This window comes from Tauraco erythrolophus, chromosome 3 (genome assembly GCF_009769465.1).
Source record: "Tauraco erythrolophus isolate bTauEry1 chromosome 3, bTauEry1.pri, whole genome shotgun sequence".
Classification (NCBI taxonomy): domain Eukaryota; kingdom Metazoa; phylum Chordata; class Aves; order Musophagiformes; family Musophagidae; genus Tauraco; species Tauraco erythrolophus.
In genome coordinates, this window is record NC_141467.1 from 80,332,462 (window position 1) to 80,350,244 (window position 17,783).

Consider the following 17,783-nt stretch of genomic DNA (forward strand, 5'->3'; position numbering starts at 1 on the left):
TCCTGTTCTCTTCTTTTATATCATCACCTTGATTGTACCTGGTCTATTCAAAATCATTTTGATTTCTCAGGATGTATGTGGGCAGCCAGAATAAAGGACCACATGAATAAGAGTGTCTGAAGAGGCTGCAGTACCTTTTATTAGTACAGGTTTGTTTTGTGAGTGCTTCTTTCTCTTGAGGGCAGAATTCAGATCACCTCTAACAGGCACAGCACAGCCTTACAGCTCCTAAAATGCTGGAGAAGGGTCATGGCAATGTGGCTCAGGCACCTGCGCTGGATGTTCAGATTCTCTGCACAGTCAAAGAGGAGGAGAAGAAGGTGCTTCTGAAGAGCAATTTGGAACGAAGGGCAATTTGGGGTGGACTGAGATGCCATCCCCTCCTGAATTATGAGCAGGCAGCCCAGCTGCTTCCCGATGGCATTTCCAAGCACTGACAAGCCGAGCTGTGTAAAAGCCAGCAGGTAGGAAGCAGTGAGCACAGGGGTGCAACTAACCTCAGTGACAAGTGCTGGTGCCTCTCCTGGGTGAGACCTGCTTATTTTGACAATAAGACAAAGATTTGAGCATTTTCACTGTGACTAAGAACATCTGGACTCCAGGCCCTCATCAGGCTACCATGGTTTAAATGTGCCCCTCCAAGTGCCCGGGAGAGGGGCCTCATCCATTAAACTAGGAAGTAGCCTGCAATAGGGCTTCTTCTGTTGCAAACACAAACACAAGGACAATATTTAGGGGCAACAGTGATAGAGCAAGAGTCCTGAAATCCAGGACACAGGCAGCGTCCTGGAAGAGGGGAGACCTGGGTTCCTAAATCCTTAACCCTGCCGTTGGTAGGCACGGTACCTGAGGAGCCTGTAGCCCAATGTACATAAGCACTCTCCAGAGACGCCCTCACCAGCCAGCGACAGTCTCCTCTTGCTCATTTTTCCACCAGCTTCACCAGTGACAGGTTCTTCCCCACATCAAGGGCCAGTAGAAATCTGGATTAGTGCTGGCAGGAACTGTGCTGGTGCAAGGTTTGTGTTCCCTCAGGCAGAGGAGGGTCAAGGAGTGGGTCCTTTGTCCTCTATTTGGATGATCATATTGGTAGGCTGGAAAAAATGACAGACAAGACTTAGTGTCTGTCCTTCCTCTTCAGCCATGACCCAGGTGAACCTGCACTGCTGCCTGGTGGCAGTAGGTGAGACCTGTCCACAGCTACCAGATCAGGACCTTTCAGGGACGCCAGGACCTCATTTTGATGCAGCCAGGGAGGTAGAGGGAGTGTCCCTTGCTGTGGGGCGCTCCTCCTCATGTGGTGGAGTTAGATGTTGTGGTAACTCTGTGATCAAATGGAGGCATCTTCACACTTTGAATGCCTCCAAAGTCAGGCAGTGATGGGCAGTGAACAGCCTGAACATCGTCATGTATTTGTGTGTCTCAAGTCCGTCAACTGCCTCACCAAGGCAGATAGTTTAAATGCACCTGGTGACAGCAGTGTAAACAGCAGGTATCTCACAGCTACCCACAGAGCTGGGCTCTCTAAAGTCATGTCCTACATACCTCACATCCTCTCTCCTCTTTGTGCACTGGCTTAGCCTTGGAAAAGTAGTTGCACTCCCAAACTCACTATAAGTTCGGGTTCAGAAATACGCTTCTGGTATCCTGACTATGGCCTATAATGATATCAAGGGAGGTATATAGGAAAAGACCAAACACAGGTAATTTTTTCCCCCAGGCTCTCCTTCCAGCTTTTCATGGCTTAGGAATTTCTTAAATCTAATGAAAAGTTAATTGAAAGCTGAGTGGCAATAGAAGAAAAAGATAGGAGTCTTTTAATTACTTCAATCAAAACCTTAAAGAATATTTTGCTTTTTTTACTGCGTCACCTTTCCTGACAGTTATACATCTTCATTAATAAACTGTATATCTCTGTGGTGTTCTTGGTTGAAATTAAAATTTCCAAGATGCTATTTCTCCTCTAAGATGACTCTACCTGCCAGTTTTGCTTTTAAAAATTCATTTCTACTTTTCCAAAGATTTTAGAGATAAATGAGCAATGGGATACAGCAGCTCTTTGTGCAAAAACAGTCTGTAGTGCAGAAAGGCAGATACTTTCTGGCTACATATGTCAGCATCACCAGCAAAATAATCTTCTAGTCAAGTCTGCTCCTGATTTTTGAAAATCCTCAGAAAATTAAACCATTCATGGCATTTCCACAGCCTCATAGAAGCTGCAGAGGTCTGTACAGTGTAATCGCTGTCTGTGCTTCTCATATTGAAGAGGTTTCCCACAAGAACCAGAGGTTTCCTCCAGCAATGGCTGAATGATGCCCCTGCCCCCATCTCCACCTCACTTCCCACTCTGCCCTTCGAGATGCTCTCCACGAGGCAGACAGCAAAATAATCAAAGCAAGCTCTGGATTTATCTGCAATCATTTTGATGTGTTTCTCTTCCAGATATGTGCATTGCCACAGCAATTTCTCTTCTTATGATCCTGATCTGCGCAATGGCTACATATGGCGCATATAAGGTAATTCATTATATTCAGTGAAGACATGAATCAAGTGAACTACACAGCTCTAGAAACAAAATTAAGAAAATTATTTTCTGACAATTTCTTGCTGAAAACTGAGAGGAAAAAGAAAAAAGTCAAAGAGACAACAGAACTAATTACACAGATCAGTGGTACCCCAGGGCCCCGTGCTGCAGGCAGGAAGACTGAACACTTGTGTTGACTGTCTGCAGTTTCAGATATGAGTAAGCACTGGGCAAACTGTGAATTCAGAGAAATGAATCTTGTTCCTACTAAAGTTAAGTGAAATTTTTCCCATTCACCTCCCAAGCCTGTGGTTTGTCCCAATATTAATCCTAGTAATTAGGGGGGGGAAAGTGTCATGTGGTTTCTAAATGTCCCGGTATAATGAGTTGTGGGATTTATACCGCACATATTACTGCAGTTCAGCAGCTGGACTGGCTTGGCCAACTCTTTTGGATGAAAGTCATATTTCTTTTAGCTGATTTAAAAAGGTCTTTTCTCTAATGACTTAATAAAATGTAACACTGCATTCTGTCAAATATCCCTTAGAATTTTGTGCATAAAGACTTATATCCCTCTGTTTTAGCTTGTGGCTGATGACTTTTTATTTCATTTCCTTTTTAGCAACATGCGGCTTGGATCATCCCTTTCTTCTGTTACCAGATCTTTGACTTTGCTCTCAACATGTTGGTTGCCATCAGTATCCTCGTCTATCCCAGCACAATTCAGGACTACCTCCGCCAGCTGGTAAATCACTCAATGTTCACAAGCTTTGGGGAAAAAAATGTGCGAGGTGCACCATTTGTCCTGTATTTCTAGCCAGCAGTTTACTGTTGACTCTTTCTATGCAGTCGTTCAAAAGTCCTCTCAGTCCTCTCAGTCCTTGCTAGTTTGTGTTCAACGTCCTTGCAAGGTTACACCACTAACTTATTACAATATTTGTGCAGAGCTCTGGAGTTCTGCAATGTTGCAGAAGCTCTCAGCACCACTTCATTTAGAATGAGATGCATATTGCAAGACATAGATAATAAGTAACTGCTTTTGGATTCAGAGTTATTGTGTTCATATCCAGTGGCTTATTTCTGGTGCTATTTCAAGGATGTTTTGTTGCTGCTTTTAATTTATTTGGTGGCTTTAATACAGATTTCATTAGGCAGGGGATTGATTCAATGTAGGTTTGGTTTTTGCTAGAAAATATTTTTGGATTCTGTCTTAGGGACAATTAGAGGCTCCCTTCTTGCCGCAGTCTACTTTGGCCAAACATCCATAGTCAGTATTGTGTGAGCTTACAAGATATGATTGCAACCACCTAAAATAAAGACAAGAGCCCACCAGCCTCTGTCTCGTCACAGGACCGTGTGCCGTGTCTGCAGGGTTCAGGTGGAGTTGCAGAGCTCTGGAGAAGCCAATGCTGCAGCTGCCTCAGAAAATCTGCCTTGAGAACCTGAATACAGATTAGCTTGGCTGTGAACTTCGTTATGTGGATGGAAAACTAGCTAAGGCAGTATAAATAACAGGTAATGAGAAACAGCAGGCAGATAAGTAGCCACACAAATCTGCAGGAAGAGGCAATGAGTCAAGGCAGCGGGAGCTGGGATGCATCAGGGGCCTGTTATCCTTCGCCTTATTTAACACCCGCCTGCGTTCACAGCTGATGGTGCACTGGAAGAGAAGCGGAAGAATAATTCAAAAGCTTTCGGAGATATGAGTGGAAAAGAGCAAATTAAGGCCATAGCTTGGCAAGCGCTTGAAGGTGGCCCTGCTGCTGGCTGGAGCCCTCTTGCTCATCCTTCTTCTGCAGTCCTCTCATCTGCGCCGGTGTCGGCCCCGCTCTTGTGGCAGCACAAGCATCCGTGTGGCTGTGGGAAATTCCTCCCTTCCCAGAGAATGAGTCTTAATCAGATTTTACTTCATCTTGGTCACTGTGCGAGAACGTGAAGGGGACAGGAGTTGGTTTGGAGCTGCGCACCAAAAAGCCCCTGCTCTTCTGCTGAAAACCTGGGGCCACATCTGGGGCCAGCTCACTAGAAAGGCAAAAAGCAGCTGATTGTCTCAAAATGTCTGCTAAAACATCACTGTCGTTCCTGCAGATACAAAAATAATAGGCCCTTCTGTAGCAGAAACACAAGGAGCAGGCCTTGGAAGGTACTGGAAACGGGGCAGTGGAGCACTTTGTGAGCTGCGTTGCTGCTCTGGAACGTTAAAATCTCTGGTTGCACACATCTTTGTCTTGCTGTTGTAAATCATTTTCTGGACTGGTAATGAAATGCTGCAGGACTTCAGGAGTGCTAAACTGTCAGTATTCAAAAGCACAAGGGGGATTTCCAGGATAATTATAGGCTGATTAGCCTGACATTGCTACCGAGCAGAATAATAACAGAAGGGCTGAGAGGAGAGTCAATTGATAAAGGATTAGACCAGAGGAATATGATTAATTACTGCCAGCACAGTTTCATGGAAAATCAGTCCTGCAGGCAAACTCATTTTCTTTCACTGATGAGATTACTGGCTTCGTCAATAAAGATGGGCAGAGGCATAATAGACTTTCATGAGACGTTTGACTTCGCAGCATGATGTTCAGAGCAACAATAAAGCACTAGATCGATAGAGGATGCATCAAATGGATCAGGAGAGGTTAGTTGGCAGACTGCAAAGGGTCGTGGTCAAGCTGGCCATCTGCCAATGAGTTTCTATTTTGGTAGAGGAAGGTCTCCAGGAATCGGCAGTAGATTTCATGCTCTTCCTGACTGCCATTAATAACCTTGGTACTCAAGAGGCCATTCACAAAGGCTAACGTCAGCCTTGGGAGAGCTTCCCCAGGCTCACTGTCTAGAGTGATCGAGTCCTCTAGCAGGAGGCTGTGAGCAGGAGCCTGATCTGGCTGTTCTGTGTCACCCTATGAAAGACCCTAACCCTGCGTTGCCCAAAGTGAGCATGTCTCTGCATTTCCCAGAGGCAGCGCTTGTGACTTTTCCCAGAAAAATCACTTCTAATAAAACCTGTGGCTGACACAGAGATTAACAAAGACGTAAATAACATTGAGGACGGAGGCATTAATCAGAGTGAGCTAGACTGACTGAGAACCTGAGTTCAGTCATTAACGTGTGCTACATTGGCCAATGCAAAGAAATGTAAAAACATGAGGACAGGCTGAAAGAGTTGGGGCTGTTCAGCCTGGAGAAGAGGAGGCTCCGGGGTGACCTTATAGCGGTCTTCCAGTACCTCAAGGGGGCCTACAAGAAAGATGGGGAGAGGCTGTTCAGGAGGGCCTGTTGTGATAGGACAAGGGGTAATGGTTTTAAAATAGAGGGAGGTAGATTCAGGTTGGATATTAGGAAAAAATTTTTACCATGAGAGTTGTAGAACACTGGAACAGGTTGTCCAGAGAGGTGGTGGATGCTCCATCCCTGGAGACGTTCAAGGCCAGGTTGGACGAGGCCCTCAGCAACCTGATCTAGTTGGAGATGTCCCTGTTCCTTGCGGGGGGGTTGGACTAGATGACCTTTGAGGGTCCCTTCCAGCCCTAACGATTCTATGATTCTATGATTCTATGAGGAATACAGCTGAACATACAGTATGGCAACTGCACCTGGGATGCAGAGACCCTGTGAGCAGTCTAGGGACCTAAGTGCCAAAACGAGAGTCCCCAGGTGTTCTTGCTGTTTACAAAACTGTTCGTGGGATTTGTGGACAGAAAAAAATAGCAATCAATAGTAATGGAGAGAGGACATCCCTTCTCAGTTGGTGCCATAGGTTTCATCTGTCTATTTATGGTGTCTAGTTGTAAAGAACAATGCTTAGAAGTCAGAGAACATGCAGTAAAGTTCCCCCAAAAAACTATATAAAAGCTAGATACATTGTAGTATGATGACAGACAATCAGTTTTTCCTGCTTCTTTTACCTGGAAAGGAGACCAAGAGGTGATGCCGTTAGAGTTTTTATATGCAGAATAATGACTTATTAAAAGGCTGTTTAAATTAGATGAGAGGCATAATGATAATGAGTAGCTAAAAGCTAGTCCGAGTTAAGTTCATTTAGAAACAAGGAGTCATTTCTATTTAGTCATTCACAGTGGAGATTAGTGATTGGCAAAAACTACCAAGAACTGTGATGAATTTTGTACAGTTAATGTCACCTTTTCAACAAAGTTTTGAAGCTGTTCTGCATCTGCTTTGAAGCTTTTTATGCCTCCTGTGTCTTAGCTGTGGTCCCAGCACAAGTGGCTCAGCAGGAACCCCTCATAGCCTTACCTGGAAGGGCCATCTCAGTTGGCAAAAGGTTGTTGCATTTGGTTCAGAGCAGATACACTCTGAGGGGGAAAAAGTGAAAGGGAGAGGTGAAGAGCACATCCACTGGTATCAGGTCCTCAGACACACAACAAGATGAGACTAGAAACCAGCTTTCCAAATTTTCAGCAATAATGCCATCAATGCAGTGCTAGCACTCAAATACTGTTAAACAGGCTTGTACTCATGGACTCGTTTTCCTGTCTTTTAATGATACTCATGGTAGATAGGTTTGTCATCTCAAACACCATGTCTAGAATGTGACTACAGTTAATACCGTTGTCCCTATAGGTGAGACCTGAGTCATGCCAGCTGGGTGTGATCCCTCCTGATGATTTATAAATAAGCCCTAGAGTCATCTTGCCCTCACTTGCTTTGCAGAGGTCTGCCAAGGTAGGCACAAAGCAAAGGTGGTGTTTCTTCCTGGCATTCTTACAGTCTTTGTTCCTCTAAAACTGCTTTGAATTTTGGGAATGATATTTTAGGGAGCTCAGCTCTGTAAGGGTAATGAAAAATCCCCATCATTCTTCAAATCCATTGTTGAATATCTGGAAGAAGGTATGCAATAGGTAAAGGAATATATGCGGTAGTCTCAGAAGAACATTTTTTTTCTTGCTCTAAGGTGACACCCCCCCCCCCCCCCCCGGTGTTTTTAACCATTTCTACTTCCCTACACTCATATATGGAATTATGTTATTTATTCCCTTTGGTGCACATCTGCCAGATTTCAGTCCATCAGTGATGAGTTGCAAGCTACTGTGAAATCCTCCGTGTACTTTTAGCAAGATGATAAACGAGTGCCTATCATTAGGCTAGGCAGAGCCCTAGCTGAAAATGTTGCAATTGCAAAATAGAGAACATTGCGTTCACAGGGTGTTTGGTACTGTCAGCCTCTACTGGCTGCTTCTTTCGGAGTCACAACTGTCTTTGTAAACTTTTTGTTGCCTTTTGATATCCAGTTGCACACAGGAGTGCCACTTAATTCCCATAAATTGCAAGAGCATCTCAGCATAAAGGGTTATGTAAAATAAGTAGATGTTACAAATCTAGCATTTGAAATGTTGTATGGCCATCACATGATAAAACTTTCTAAGGATTATGTTGGACATCTTGATCATTATCACTGTCACTAGAAAAATCAAAACCTTCACATATAGTAAATCTAGCATGGGTAAAATAAAAATAATTTTGGTTCTTGGTGCAGCACATTTATTTTCTTTAGCCCCACTAAATCTTTGATACATGGGCTTTCTAAAGCCTTCAAATTAAACACTTCATCTTCTGTCATCTGATAACAGTATACAAAATGAATAGAAGCAGAGGTGCAGAACAGGCTAGTCTGCAACTGAGTTATGCAAACTTGGTTCTTATTAAACTACATGGCTGTTACAGTTCATCTAAAGAGAATTTCAAAGTATATTAAATAGCTTTACCATGGGACTACCTGCAATGCTGCTGTCTAAAAATTCAGGTGGTGTCAGTCATGCTTTTAAATCCTAGTGAAAATGTCTAGAGAATGTAAAAGAGATTAAACCTAAAGAAATTTTTTCCTATAAACTGAAGCTTAAAAAAGGAATATCCTTTCTGACATTTTTAATGCCGTTTTATAATTCCAAAGAAGTACCACTAACTTCATAGCAGAGCTTTAAAAATTCTACAGATACGTTACTGTTTTCTCTCAATTTTGTAAGATTCTGATACTGGGAGGAGTGTAATTGTTGAATGAGAATCCACATCATCTTTTAAAGTGGATTTTTTGTGGTCCAAGGGGAAGGAAAATATGAAAGGTTATGCAAGCAGGCTGAGGGAATGAGAAAGGTCTTCAGCCTTGGACTTTTTGTTCTTCTTATGCATTTGTACAATATCGATGCAGTAGAAATATACTTTCCATGCAAATTTTAGATTCTTTTTAAGTGTCTAATAGAGCTTTGCTATGTATAAGCAGTATTTTTTTTAAATTGAAACTGTACTAGGTAGATTATTATGCATGCAGCCCTCTCCATGTCCAGGACAAGGTTACAAATGATACTTTAGTTATAACTTTAGAATGCCGGTGCCACACCACTACAACTACCTCTTGTTTGTGTAGAAAATTTCATCATGCCCTGCTGCAAAATCACTCCTGCATTTCCAGTGACAGGCTTGATTTTCCCACCCAGCCATATTTCATTCTCAGCTTCATCAAACCTTGCACAACATTTAACACTGATCTTTTCCCAGAAGTTGCAGCACTGAGCCTGCTGCCCAAGGTCTTCCCAGCAGCAGGATTTCAAATACTGGTCTCCCCAGAGGAGAGCAAACCCCCAGCACAGGAGCAGAATTTCTCTTCCCACCTCATACACCCACATCGGTGTTTAAGCTTATCACTCCAGTCGGTGAAGGGCAATGGGTCTTTGATTCATCTGAACCACAGTTGATACCTCTTTTCCATGGGAGTGAATGAGATTTTGGGAGCAGCTGCTGCCATGGGAGGATCCCAAGGGCTTCCTGATGGCACTAGCTCCTTGATAGTGCCCGCATGAAGCGAGCCAGGAGCCAGCCGAGATGCTTCCCACCATCTTTCCTGCTTCTTTGCCAAAGGTTCCAGGTTTTATAAAGTGCTTTTCTTACTGCACTGAAGGGGTTTGTAGTTGTGAGTAGAGATCAGGCTGCTCGTAGGCCAGCCTGGGAAAGCCAGTGTTAAACATCTTCTGGTCAGCAAGTGCCACCAGCCAGTTAGCAAACAAATTCTTCCAAGCTGACCTGATGCCCCTGGGCTATTCGTCGAAGCCCTGAAAGCTTTCTCTCCTACACAGCAAGCCGGCAAGCTCCAGGAGGGGCCAGCTTCAGTCTTCACACCCCAAGCTCTCCTGGGCACCTGTGGGTGGGAGTGGCCACCACATGGGTGCAGCACACACTGCCTCACTTGAGCTTGCTTACATCTCATTTCTCTTCAGGACAGAGACACAGAAAACTGAGCCTGAAGGGGACAAACCACAGCATTTGCTCCTCATGTGCTCTCCTGGCTTGCTGCTTTCAGTGAAGAATTATGGTCCTTTCACCTGAAACACTGCTGATGTAAGGGAGGGCCAGGTGCTGCCCAGCAGCATGTGCTGCTCCCAGGCTTGGCCAGGGCTCATGGCTCCAGCAGATGTTCCTCCTCTTCAAGATAGCAGGACCTTTCTTGGTCATTTTCCCACTCTCCTCTTGCCCCCATGCAAATCCCAGTTGAGTTGACATCTGGAAAGAGGGCATTAGGTTATAGCCAAGACCCTAGCATGCAGTTATCCAGTCTTTGACTGGTGACTGGTTCCGAAAAAACAGAGAGTATGAGGACCAAAGCCTCACTAGAAGTTTTGTGTTACATTCACAAACTGATTTGACTAGATTTTTAATGGTAAGTCAGTACTAAAAAAATTGTTTCAAAGTTATTTTACTGTAACTGTCCTTAACTGATAGGACTTTCTAACCATGTGCTTGGCCTCCCTCCCACAAGCAGGAAGGCAGGCTGTGGCATTAATACTTAAATTTTCTGCATGTAAGGTTTGAATTTATTTTTCAGTGCATCTTTTCTTTGCATATACTCTTGCTTTCTTGGTCTCTGGGTGATCACATTCACTATATTTAGCAATAACCTTTTATGGAAAAAAAAAAAGCAACTTATTGAATTATAGCAAGCTAGTTTCCTACAAAAGCTGTACCTCAACAAAGAAGATATAGCATGATAAAAACTTCAGCCATGAAATTCAGTAGAGGAACAGAAACATTGCTGTCAAGAAGCGGAAAATGTGCTTATGTAACATTTATCTGCAAACGGTTACAGCTGCTGTTGATGTTAACCACTCTGAACAGTTCATGGAAGCGCTAAATAAAGAGCTATTCTCACTAGCAGCTGTCCAAAAAAAAAAAAGAAAGATAATTTCCTCATGCACATGTATTGAGCCGAGCGCTGGTACAAGGGGTATTAAGGGGTTACTCTGGATTTACACCATCATCGCCAAGCATACAGTTATAGCATGGTCTAGTTAATTGTCCTGACAAGGATGCAGAGCTGGCCTGGTTAAGTAATTAGACCTGTAAGGGAAAAGGGGGTTGTGTGTGGAAGGAGCTAATGCATTCAGTTATAATGAGCTACTGTTGCAGTGGAGCTATCTTTTGTGGGGAACAGCTCTGTCTGTGAACAATGGTTTATTCTAACCGAAACAGGAACTCGTGCCTTTCGATATTTCAAAACGATTTGGAACGTTCGTTTTAAAGGGTGCGTTTTCTTTAAGCGGTAACAAATACAGCAAAACATTTTTAGAGGTTGTTTTTCAGCCAGTGATCTGAAAGTGTTTCACAATTGTGAATCACTAGAGCCTATGCTAAGTAGGAAGATTAATTTTTTCACCTCCATTTCATATATGAGATAACAGAAGGACCTAGGGCACATTTTGATTTGAAATCATGACATTGCTCCCCAGTAGGACCCATGGGGCACATACTCAGACAGTGGCACTAACGAGTGCTCCTGGAGAAGTAGTCCAAATTTAGCCAAATTAAGATGGAGCAGAATAGACCTGATATCTTTTGATCAAATATTTAGGTGAAAGGATTGTGCTGTCCAGCTTTTCCTGCTTTGACTTTCTGGAAGGAGCTGCCACTGGTCTTTAGCAACCAGTGCCAGTATAATGGTTACTTAATGAGTACAGGACTTGCCTGTCATTGCCCACAATGGCAGGTTTCTTGCTGCAAAGCTCCCAGAGAGATGTCCTTTGCTAGTGTGTGTCAGATACAAACCCAATGTGCACAGGGGAGAAGAGAGCCCACCCCTCATACAAAGCGAAAAGCAAACCCCTCAGCCCTCCGGGGAACATCTGGCAGCTGAGTCTTCTCGATGCCTGTTCCAGCCAAACTTACTGAAACTGGTTATTGGTTCAGAGAGCTCCCAATTTAGTAGATCACAGAAAGTTTTGTAAGCTGTTAATTATAGAGTGCGCTAATTGAGTAGCTCTTAAAATGACTTGTAAGATTAACTTACAGTGTTTTCCTTATTTTTGCTTGTGCAGCCTACCAATTTTCCCTACAAGGAAGAGATTATGTCTGTGAACCCTACGTGTCTGGTTGTGATTATCCTCCTTTTCATAAGTATCATTTTGGCTTTTAAGGTAAGTGCATTACTGTGTATAAAGTCTACTTCTGCTCATGGGTGGAATGTCCCTTGCGGGGAGGCCTGGCTTTAGAAGAGACCTAGGAAGCTACAGACCTGACAGCCATACAAAGCAAAGTGATAAACATTATGCAAAAAAAAGCAGAAAATCTCATAGACAAACACCTGAGCATACAGGCCACAATGGGGAAACACGATGCTTGTCATGGGAGCTCATGAGACATAAACCCTTTGAAGGAGCGGGTCATCCAGTGGGCAAAGGAGAGCCTGTTGATAGTCGTCTTGGATTTTCAAAAGGTGTTTGGCAGAGTCTGTCATCAAAGGCTTTAAACAACACCCTAAGATGCTCAGGGACAAGAGAAAAGGTCATCTCACAGACTATAGCTAGGAAATAGAGAATAAAGATAAGTCATCAGTCCTTACAAGAGTGAGACCCATGCTGTTCAGTACATTCATAACACATCTGGGAAGAGGAAGGAAATCTAGCAACAGCATTTTTTTTCAATGTCATTCAAATCAACCAAGAAAGTGTTGCAGCAGGATCTCATGGCACTGAGTGAACGAGCGACGAAATGGCAGAGAAACTCAGAAGTGATGAGTTCTTAAATGATGGGCACGAAGGAAGCGCAATCTTCTTTCACAGACACTGCAGTGGACTTGGAACTCAGTGTGATCACCTGAAAAAGAGATCTTGTAGATGTAATATATAGACCTCTGAAAATATTAGCCTACTGCTCAGTTCTGGTCAAACAAGTCAATCAAATGCTAAGAATATTAAGAAAGGTCTAGAAAAAACAGAAATCTGAAGATTTCTTTGCCAGTTTTGATGCCTAGCATCTCCGGAAGCATGCATTCAATTTTGGTGCCCTGTATCAAAAAGGACGTTGTAGAGCAGGTAAATAGACCCAAATGATCGCTCCTGGGAGGGACAAAGTAAAGGACTGTCACACCAGATAGCAAAAGGGCACATGGAGTGATGATTTATTTGATGTTATGTAAACTTCACGGGTGAGAGGGCTGCAGGTGGCAGGTGCCAGACAAAGGGGAGATGTAGCATGACCCAGTGCAGCCAGAAAGAGCTCGTGTGAAGCCACCACACCCAGGTTCACGGTCCAGCGAGGTCGGCCCCCACCTGCTGTGCAGGACAAAATCCAAAAGGAGCTCAGTATAAGATCAGACAAATAAAGGTATGAAAAATAACCACCCCTAGTCCCCTAGTGGACTAGTCAACTAGTCCCCTGAGCTTGAACCTCTTGGAAAGTAGGCCGGCATGTTTGCCCTCTTCTCTTACCCTTCTGCAAGTTTCTCACAGCTGTTCTTGTATTTCTTGTGTTGGGTTTTATTTCAGAATAGTTCTCGTTTTTCTCTGCAGAGGGATTATGCATTAGATTAGAGAAGTCCTGAAGAGCCACAGTGACACCAGGGGTGCTGCTTCCAGAATACACATTTGACAACATGAACAGGGAATGTTATTGTGGCAAAAGAGGTAGATTAGATTATTGAAGCTGCGTCAAAATTGAAAAAAAAACAAGTAGGGTATTTTAAGGTGGTGCTGGAAGTGATATTTGCTTTTCGTTTGTGATTTAGAAATGCAATTTAGTCTTCTGGCTTTGCCCATATATGTCTTCACAGTCGTACAGTTGATTTTGTTTGCATCTTTAGGAAATATGTATGAATGCAAAAAACACATAGATCTGTCAGGTGACACAAGGGATGCGCTCTTTAAACTTCCCAGATGCAAGCATTAACTTGTTTTTACCCCAGGTGGGTCTGATATTTCACTGACTAAGTATGGCAAGGACGTCTCAAACTTATAAAAGAAAAATACAACTAAGATTGGAATGGCAAAAATATTTACTATAGAAAAAAGAAACCTGAGAAATTAATAGTGCGAAAGAGTCATTCTATTTTAAAGTGGCTAACAGATGTTTTTTCCAAGAGTATACGTGGCTCATATAATACTCATTCTAGCAACATATTATCGTGCAAATGAGTCACTAAAAATATGACTCACACAGAAACACATGCTAAATTCCGGTTAGCATTTTCATTTGAATTTCTTGTGTTTCCAGAAGAGCTGCTATCCAGATTTATGGAATCTGCTCCATGAAAAGAAAGCTGGATACTATCAGATGCATCACACTTTGTCACTGATAGACTTAACAGATGGTACCATGTTTATATACTGAAACCGAAAAGGTACCGTGCATAAAAATACACTTGAGCTTCCTCTCCCTCTAGAGTTCAAATTCAAATAGGGAGAGAAACCAAAACGTTGTAACTTAGGAAAAGCTACGGTAGGAAAAGCTGCATTCAGCTGTTGGGAAATATGAAACAGAATCACATAATCCCTCAGAACCATTTGGCATCACGACGGTTTCTTTTCGGGTGAAGCTACAAGGAAAGGAAAACACTATTGAGCAGAAATCAAGACATAGCAGCATTAGATGGTGGGTTTGTGCTTTGCAGTCATGGGATTGTAGAAAGGGAGGAGGGGGGGACAAGAGAGGGTAGTAAGAAAGTGAGCCAGCTAACCACACAGAAGCACTTGTCTTTTTAGTCCTTAAGATTTACTTGGATGAGAAGCAGCTAATGGGTATTTCAGGTGCTTTCACACAGAATCTTTTTCAGAGTCGACCAAAACGTGTTATTCCGTTTACCATGTTTGCCTAGAAACCGAACCAGAGTTACATGGCAGGAAACATAGGTGCTTCCCATCTGGCTGAGGAAGGACATCCACCAGCATAAACGTATTTATATACATGTGCACAGGACTTCAAATGGCATATAGCCAACACAGCGGCTTTCGAATGGTGCTCTCCTCTGTTTCCTCTCGGTTTCCTCTGACCAACCCCAGCTGCTGAGACAGAACGATTGAAACTTAACCCCCCCACCGTGGGCAAAGCCCCCACGCCTGAATGAGCCAGGCTCGAGTGAGCACAAACACAACCAGAAGAAACCCTTCCCCTAAGGTGCCCTGAGCCCTCGGCAGCTGCAGAGTACGGCCCCTTCTCTTCTTTTTTGCCTTTTCTGTTTCTGGAAAGTAGGTAGGAAGAGGCAGTTGCCAGTGAGCCAACGGAAAGGTATTTGTGCTCAGTGAGACAGTCTGATCTTCAGTAAACTGAATATTAACCCTGGTCACTGTAATCTGCCCGTAATCTCTGTGTATGACGTGTTGAGCCTGTAACGCCACCATGCTGCATGTCCTGGTGTTCTCAGCAGATGGGAAAGGGTGATGCAGAATGAAGTTTTATGAGCCTGAGAGAAGTTTTACCACCCTGAGAGATTTCGTGTCTCAGCCCATGGGGATGCCTCCTGGCCCCGGCGTCTGCTGCCTTCCCACAGGGCGATGGAGCTGCAGTCAGGACCATGAACACATCCCCAACAGCCAAGCTCTGACTCCTGCTCCCAGCAACATCCAGCATGGAGTCATGAGGTTGCCACCTGCTTCACAAAAGCCCCAGGCAGGTTCCAGCACTGGGCTTGCTGGTGGCACGGTACTTACAGGACTGACTTACCCCTCTCTAAACCAGGGGTCGTTTGCTTTAGATTGCATACCCTAGTACACACGACTGTGAGCCAACAGGTGATGTCCTGGCCCATGTAAGGTGTCTTTTGAAGTGTTGCAGGCCTGTGGTTTGGTTTGACATTGTCAATTCTTTTCAGTCACAGCATTTGTGTGCAGTTCTAAGGAGTAGTTCTTGTACAGCCTTTTTATACTCGACACACGTTTCAGTGTGCTGAAGAAGATGGATTTAATTGCAGATTTCATCAGCACAGCAGCCCATTGTTTCTCCTCCTGCAGCACCAACGTGAAGTACAAGTGGCTAACTGGTCTGCCGTTAGCATCCCTCTGAAATCTTCATATAGGTTTCAGTTTGTGCAGAAATCTTTATCTCATTTTTACCAGTTATTGAAGACCAGCCCAGCTCTGTAATTAGAAAATTCAAAGCAGCCGGAGAATAAAACGAGTGTCAGTGCGGGGGGTTCCTGACCTGTGGGCACTCTATCCTGTCTGTGGAGCCCACCCAGCGCTTGCTGCTGGCGATGGAGCTGCCCAGGGGGCTGCTGGGACCCACATCAGCGCAGGCTTTTCTTTGCTGCATTGCAAGAATCAGCAGGGTACAGCAGCCTTTAATTCCTACAAACATGCCGGTCAGTCAGCTAGTCGGGCAGGTGTCTGATGAGCAGAAGTCATGCAGCCCATTGCAGTTGCTACACAGGTGAACGCGCATTTGCGATAGCGACAGCGAGAGGCAGGGTTATAAAGTTTGGTGGGTTTCAGTTCCTTAGGGGCTCAAGTCACATCCCACCGTTCAGATGGGAGGATTGAAAGCTGTTAAAAGAAGACACGGTGCCTGTTTCCACACTCAGCCCTTCTCGCACACCCGTCCTTTCTCATGGTGGCCATAAAGAAGATGGGGACTCCCTTTTTACAAGGAGTCATATGGAAAAGACAAGGGGTAATGGGTACAAGTTACTCCTGGGGAGATTCCGATTGGACAAGAGGAAATTTTTTCACCATGAGAACAATCAACCATTGGAATAATCTCCCCAGGGAAGTGGTGAATTCCCCAACATTGGACACTTTTAAGATTCGGCTCGACAGAGTGCTGGGCCATCTTGTCCAGATCATGCTTTTACCAAGAAAGGTTGGACCAGATGATTACTGAGGTCCCTTCCAACCTGGTATTTTATGATTCCAAAACACCTCTGCCACCAGCCTGTGCTGTGTTGTGCGGGAATACACTAAATGACACTAAACTGGGAGGAGTGGCTGACTTTTGGAGAAATTTAATGAAATACAACAAGGGCAAGTGTCGAGTCTTGCATCTGGGTAAGAACAACCCCATGTACCAGTACAAGTTGGGGACTGAACTGTTGGGGAACAGCACAGGAGAAAGGGACCTGGGGGTCCTGGTGGACAGCAGGATGACCATGAGCCAGCAATGTGCCCTAGTGGCCAATGGCATCCTGGGGTGTATTAGAAGGGGTGTGGTTAGTAGGTGGAGAGAGGTTCTCCTCCCCCTCTACTCTGCCCTGGCGAGGCCGCATCTGGAATATTGTGTCCGGTTCTGGGCCCCTCAGTTCAAGAAGGACAAGGAACTGCTTGAGAGAGTCCAGTGCAGGGCCACAAAGATGATTAAGGGAGAGGAGCATCTCCCTTATGAGGAAAGGCTGAGGGAGCTGGGTCTCTTTATCTTGGAGGAGACTGAGGGGGGACCTCATTAATGTTTATAAATATGTAAAGGGTGACTGTCATAAGGATGGAGCCAGGCTCTTCTCAGTGGCATCCAATGAAAGGACAAGGGGAAATGGATGTAAGCTGGAACATAGGAAGTTCTGCTTAAACATGAGGAAGAACTTCTTCACAGTAAGGGTAACAGAACACCGGAACAGGCTGCCCAGAGAGGTTGTGGAGTCTTCTTCTTGGGAGATGTTCAAAACCCGCCTGGACGCATTCTTGTGTGATCTGATCTAGGTGGTCCTGCTCAGGCAGGGGGATTGGACTAGATGATCCTTTGAGGTCCCTTCCAATCCCTAACATTCTGTGATTCTGTGATTCTGTAATACCACTAAAGGTGGAGTGACTTGATGCCTTTTACATAGGCCCATTCCAAATGTGAACATTGGTCTCCTGAGAGAAAATTGATATATTGTGTCTTACTGCACATTTTAAAGCAGTATTTGAAACCTTAGCCATGTTTTTCAGGAAAAAAAACTAGTAACTGAATCAGCAATCCCATTTAACAGTGCAGCAGCATCAGTATAAAACAGTGATTAGGAAGAAATTTAAAGAAGAAGTTACAGGTTGAGGAAAATGAGTTTCCATGACTCACAATTCGC

The 17,783-nt window shown here is 44.1% G+C and overlaps 1 protein-coding gene across 1 annotated transcript in view; it reads left to right on the forward strand.

Moving 5' to 3' along the window:
* The window catches only part of LAPTM4B (lysosomal protein transmembrane 4 beta), a 61,700-nt gene that overhangs the window by 21,693 nt on the left and 22,224 nt on the right, over nt 1-17,783 (forward strand). The window contains exons 3-5 of the mRNA XM_086609486.1: nt 2,443-2,516; nt 3,147-3,269; nt 11,836-11,934. Coding sequence (XP_086465612.1) covers nt 2,443-2,516; nt 3,147-3,269; nt 11,836-11,934 — 296 coding nt within the window. The remainder of the gene's footprint in view (nt 1-2,442; nt 2,517-3,146; nt 3,270-11,835; nt 11,935-17,783) is intronic.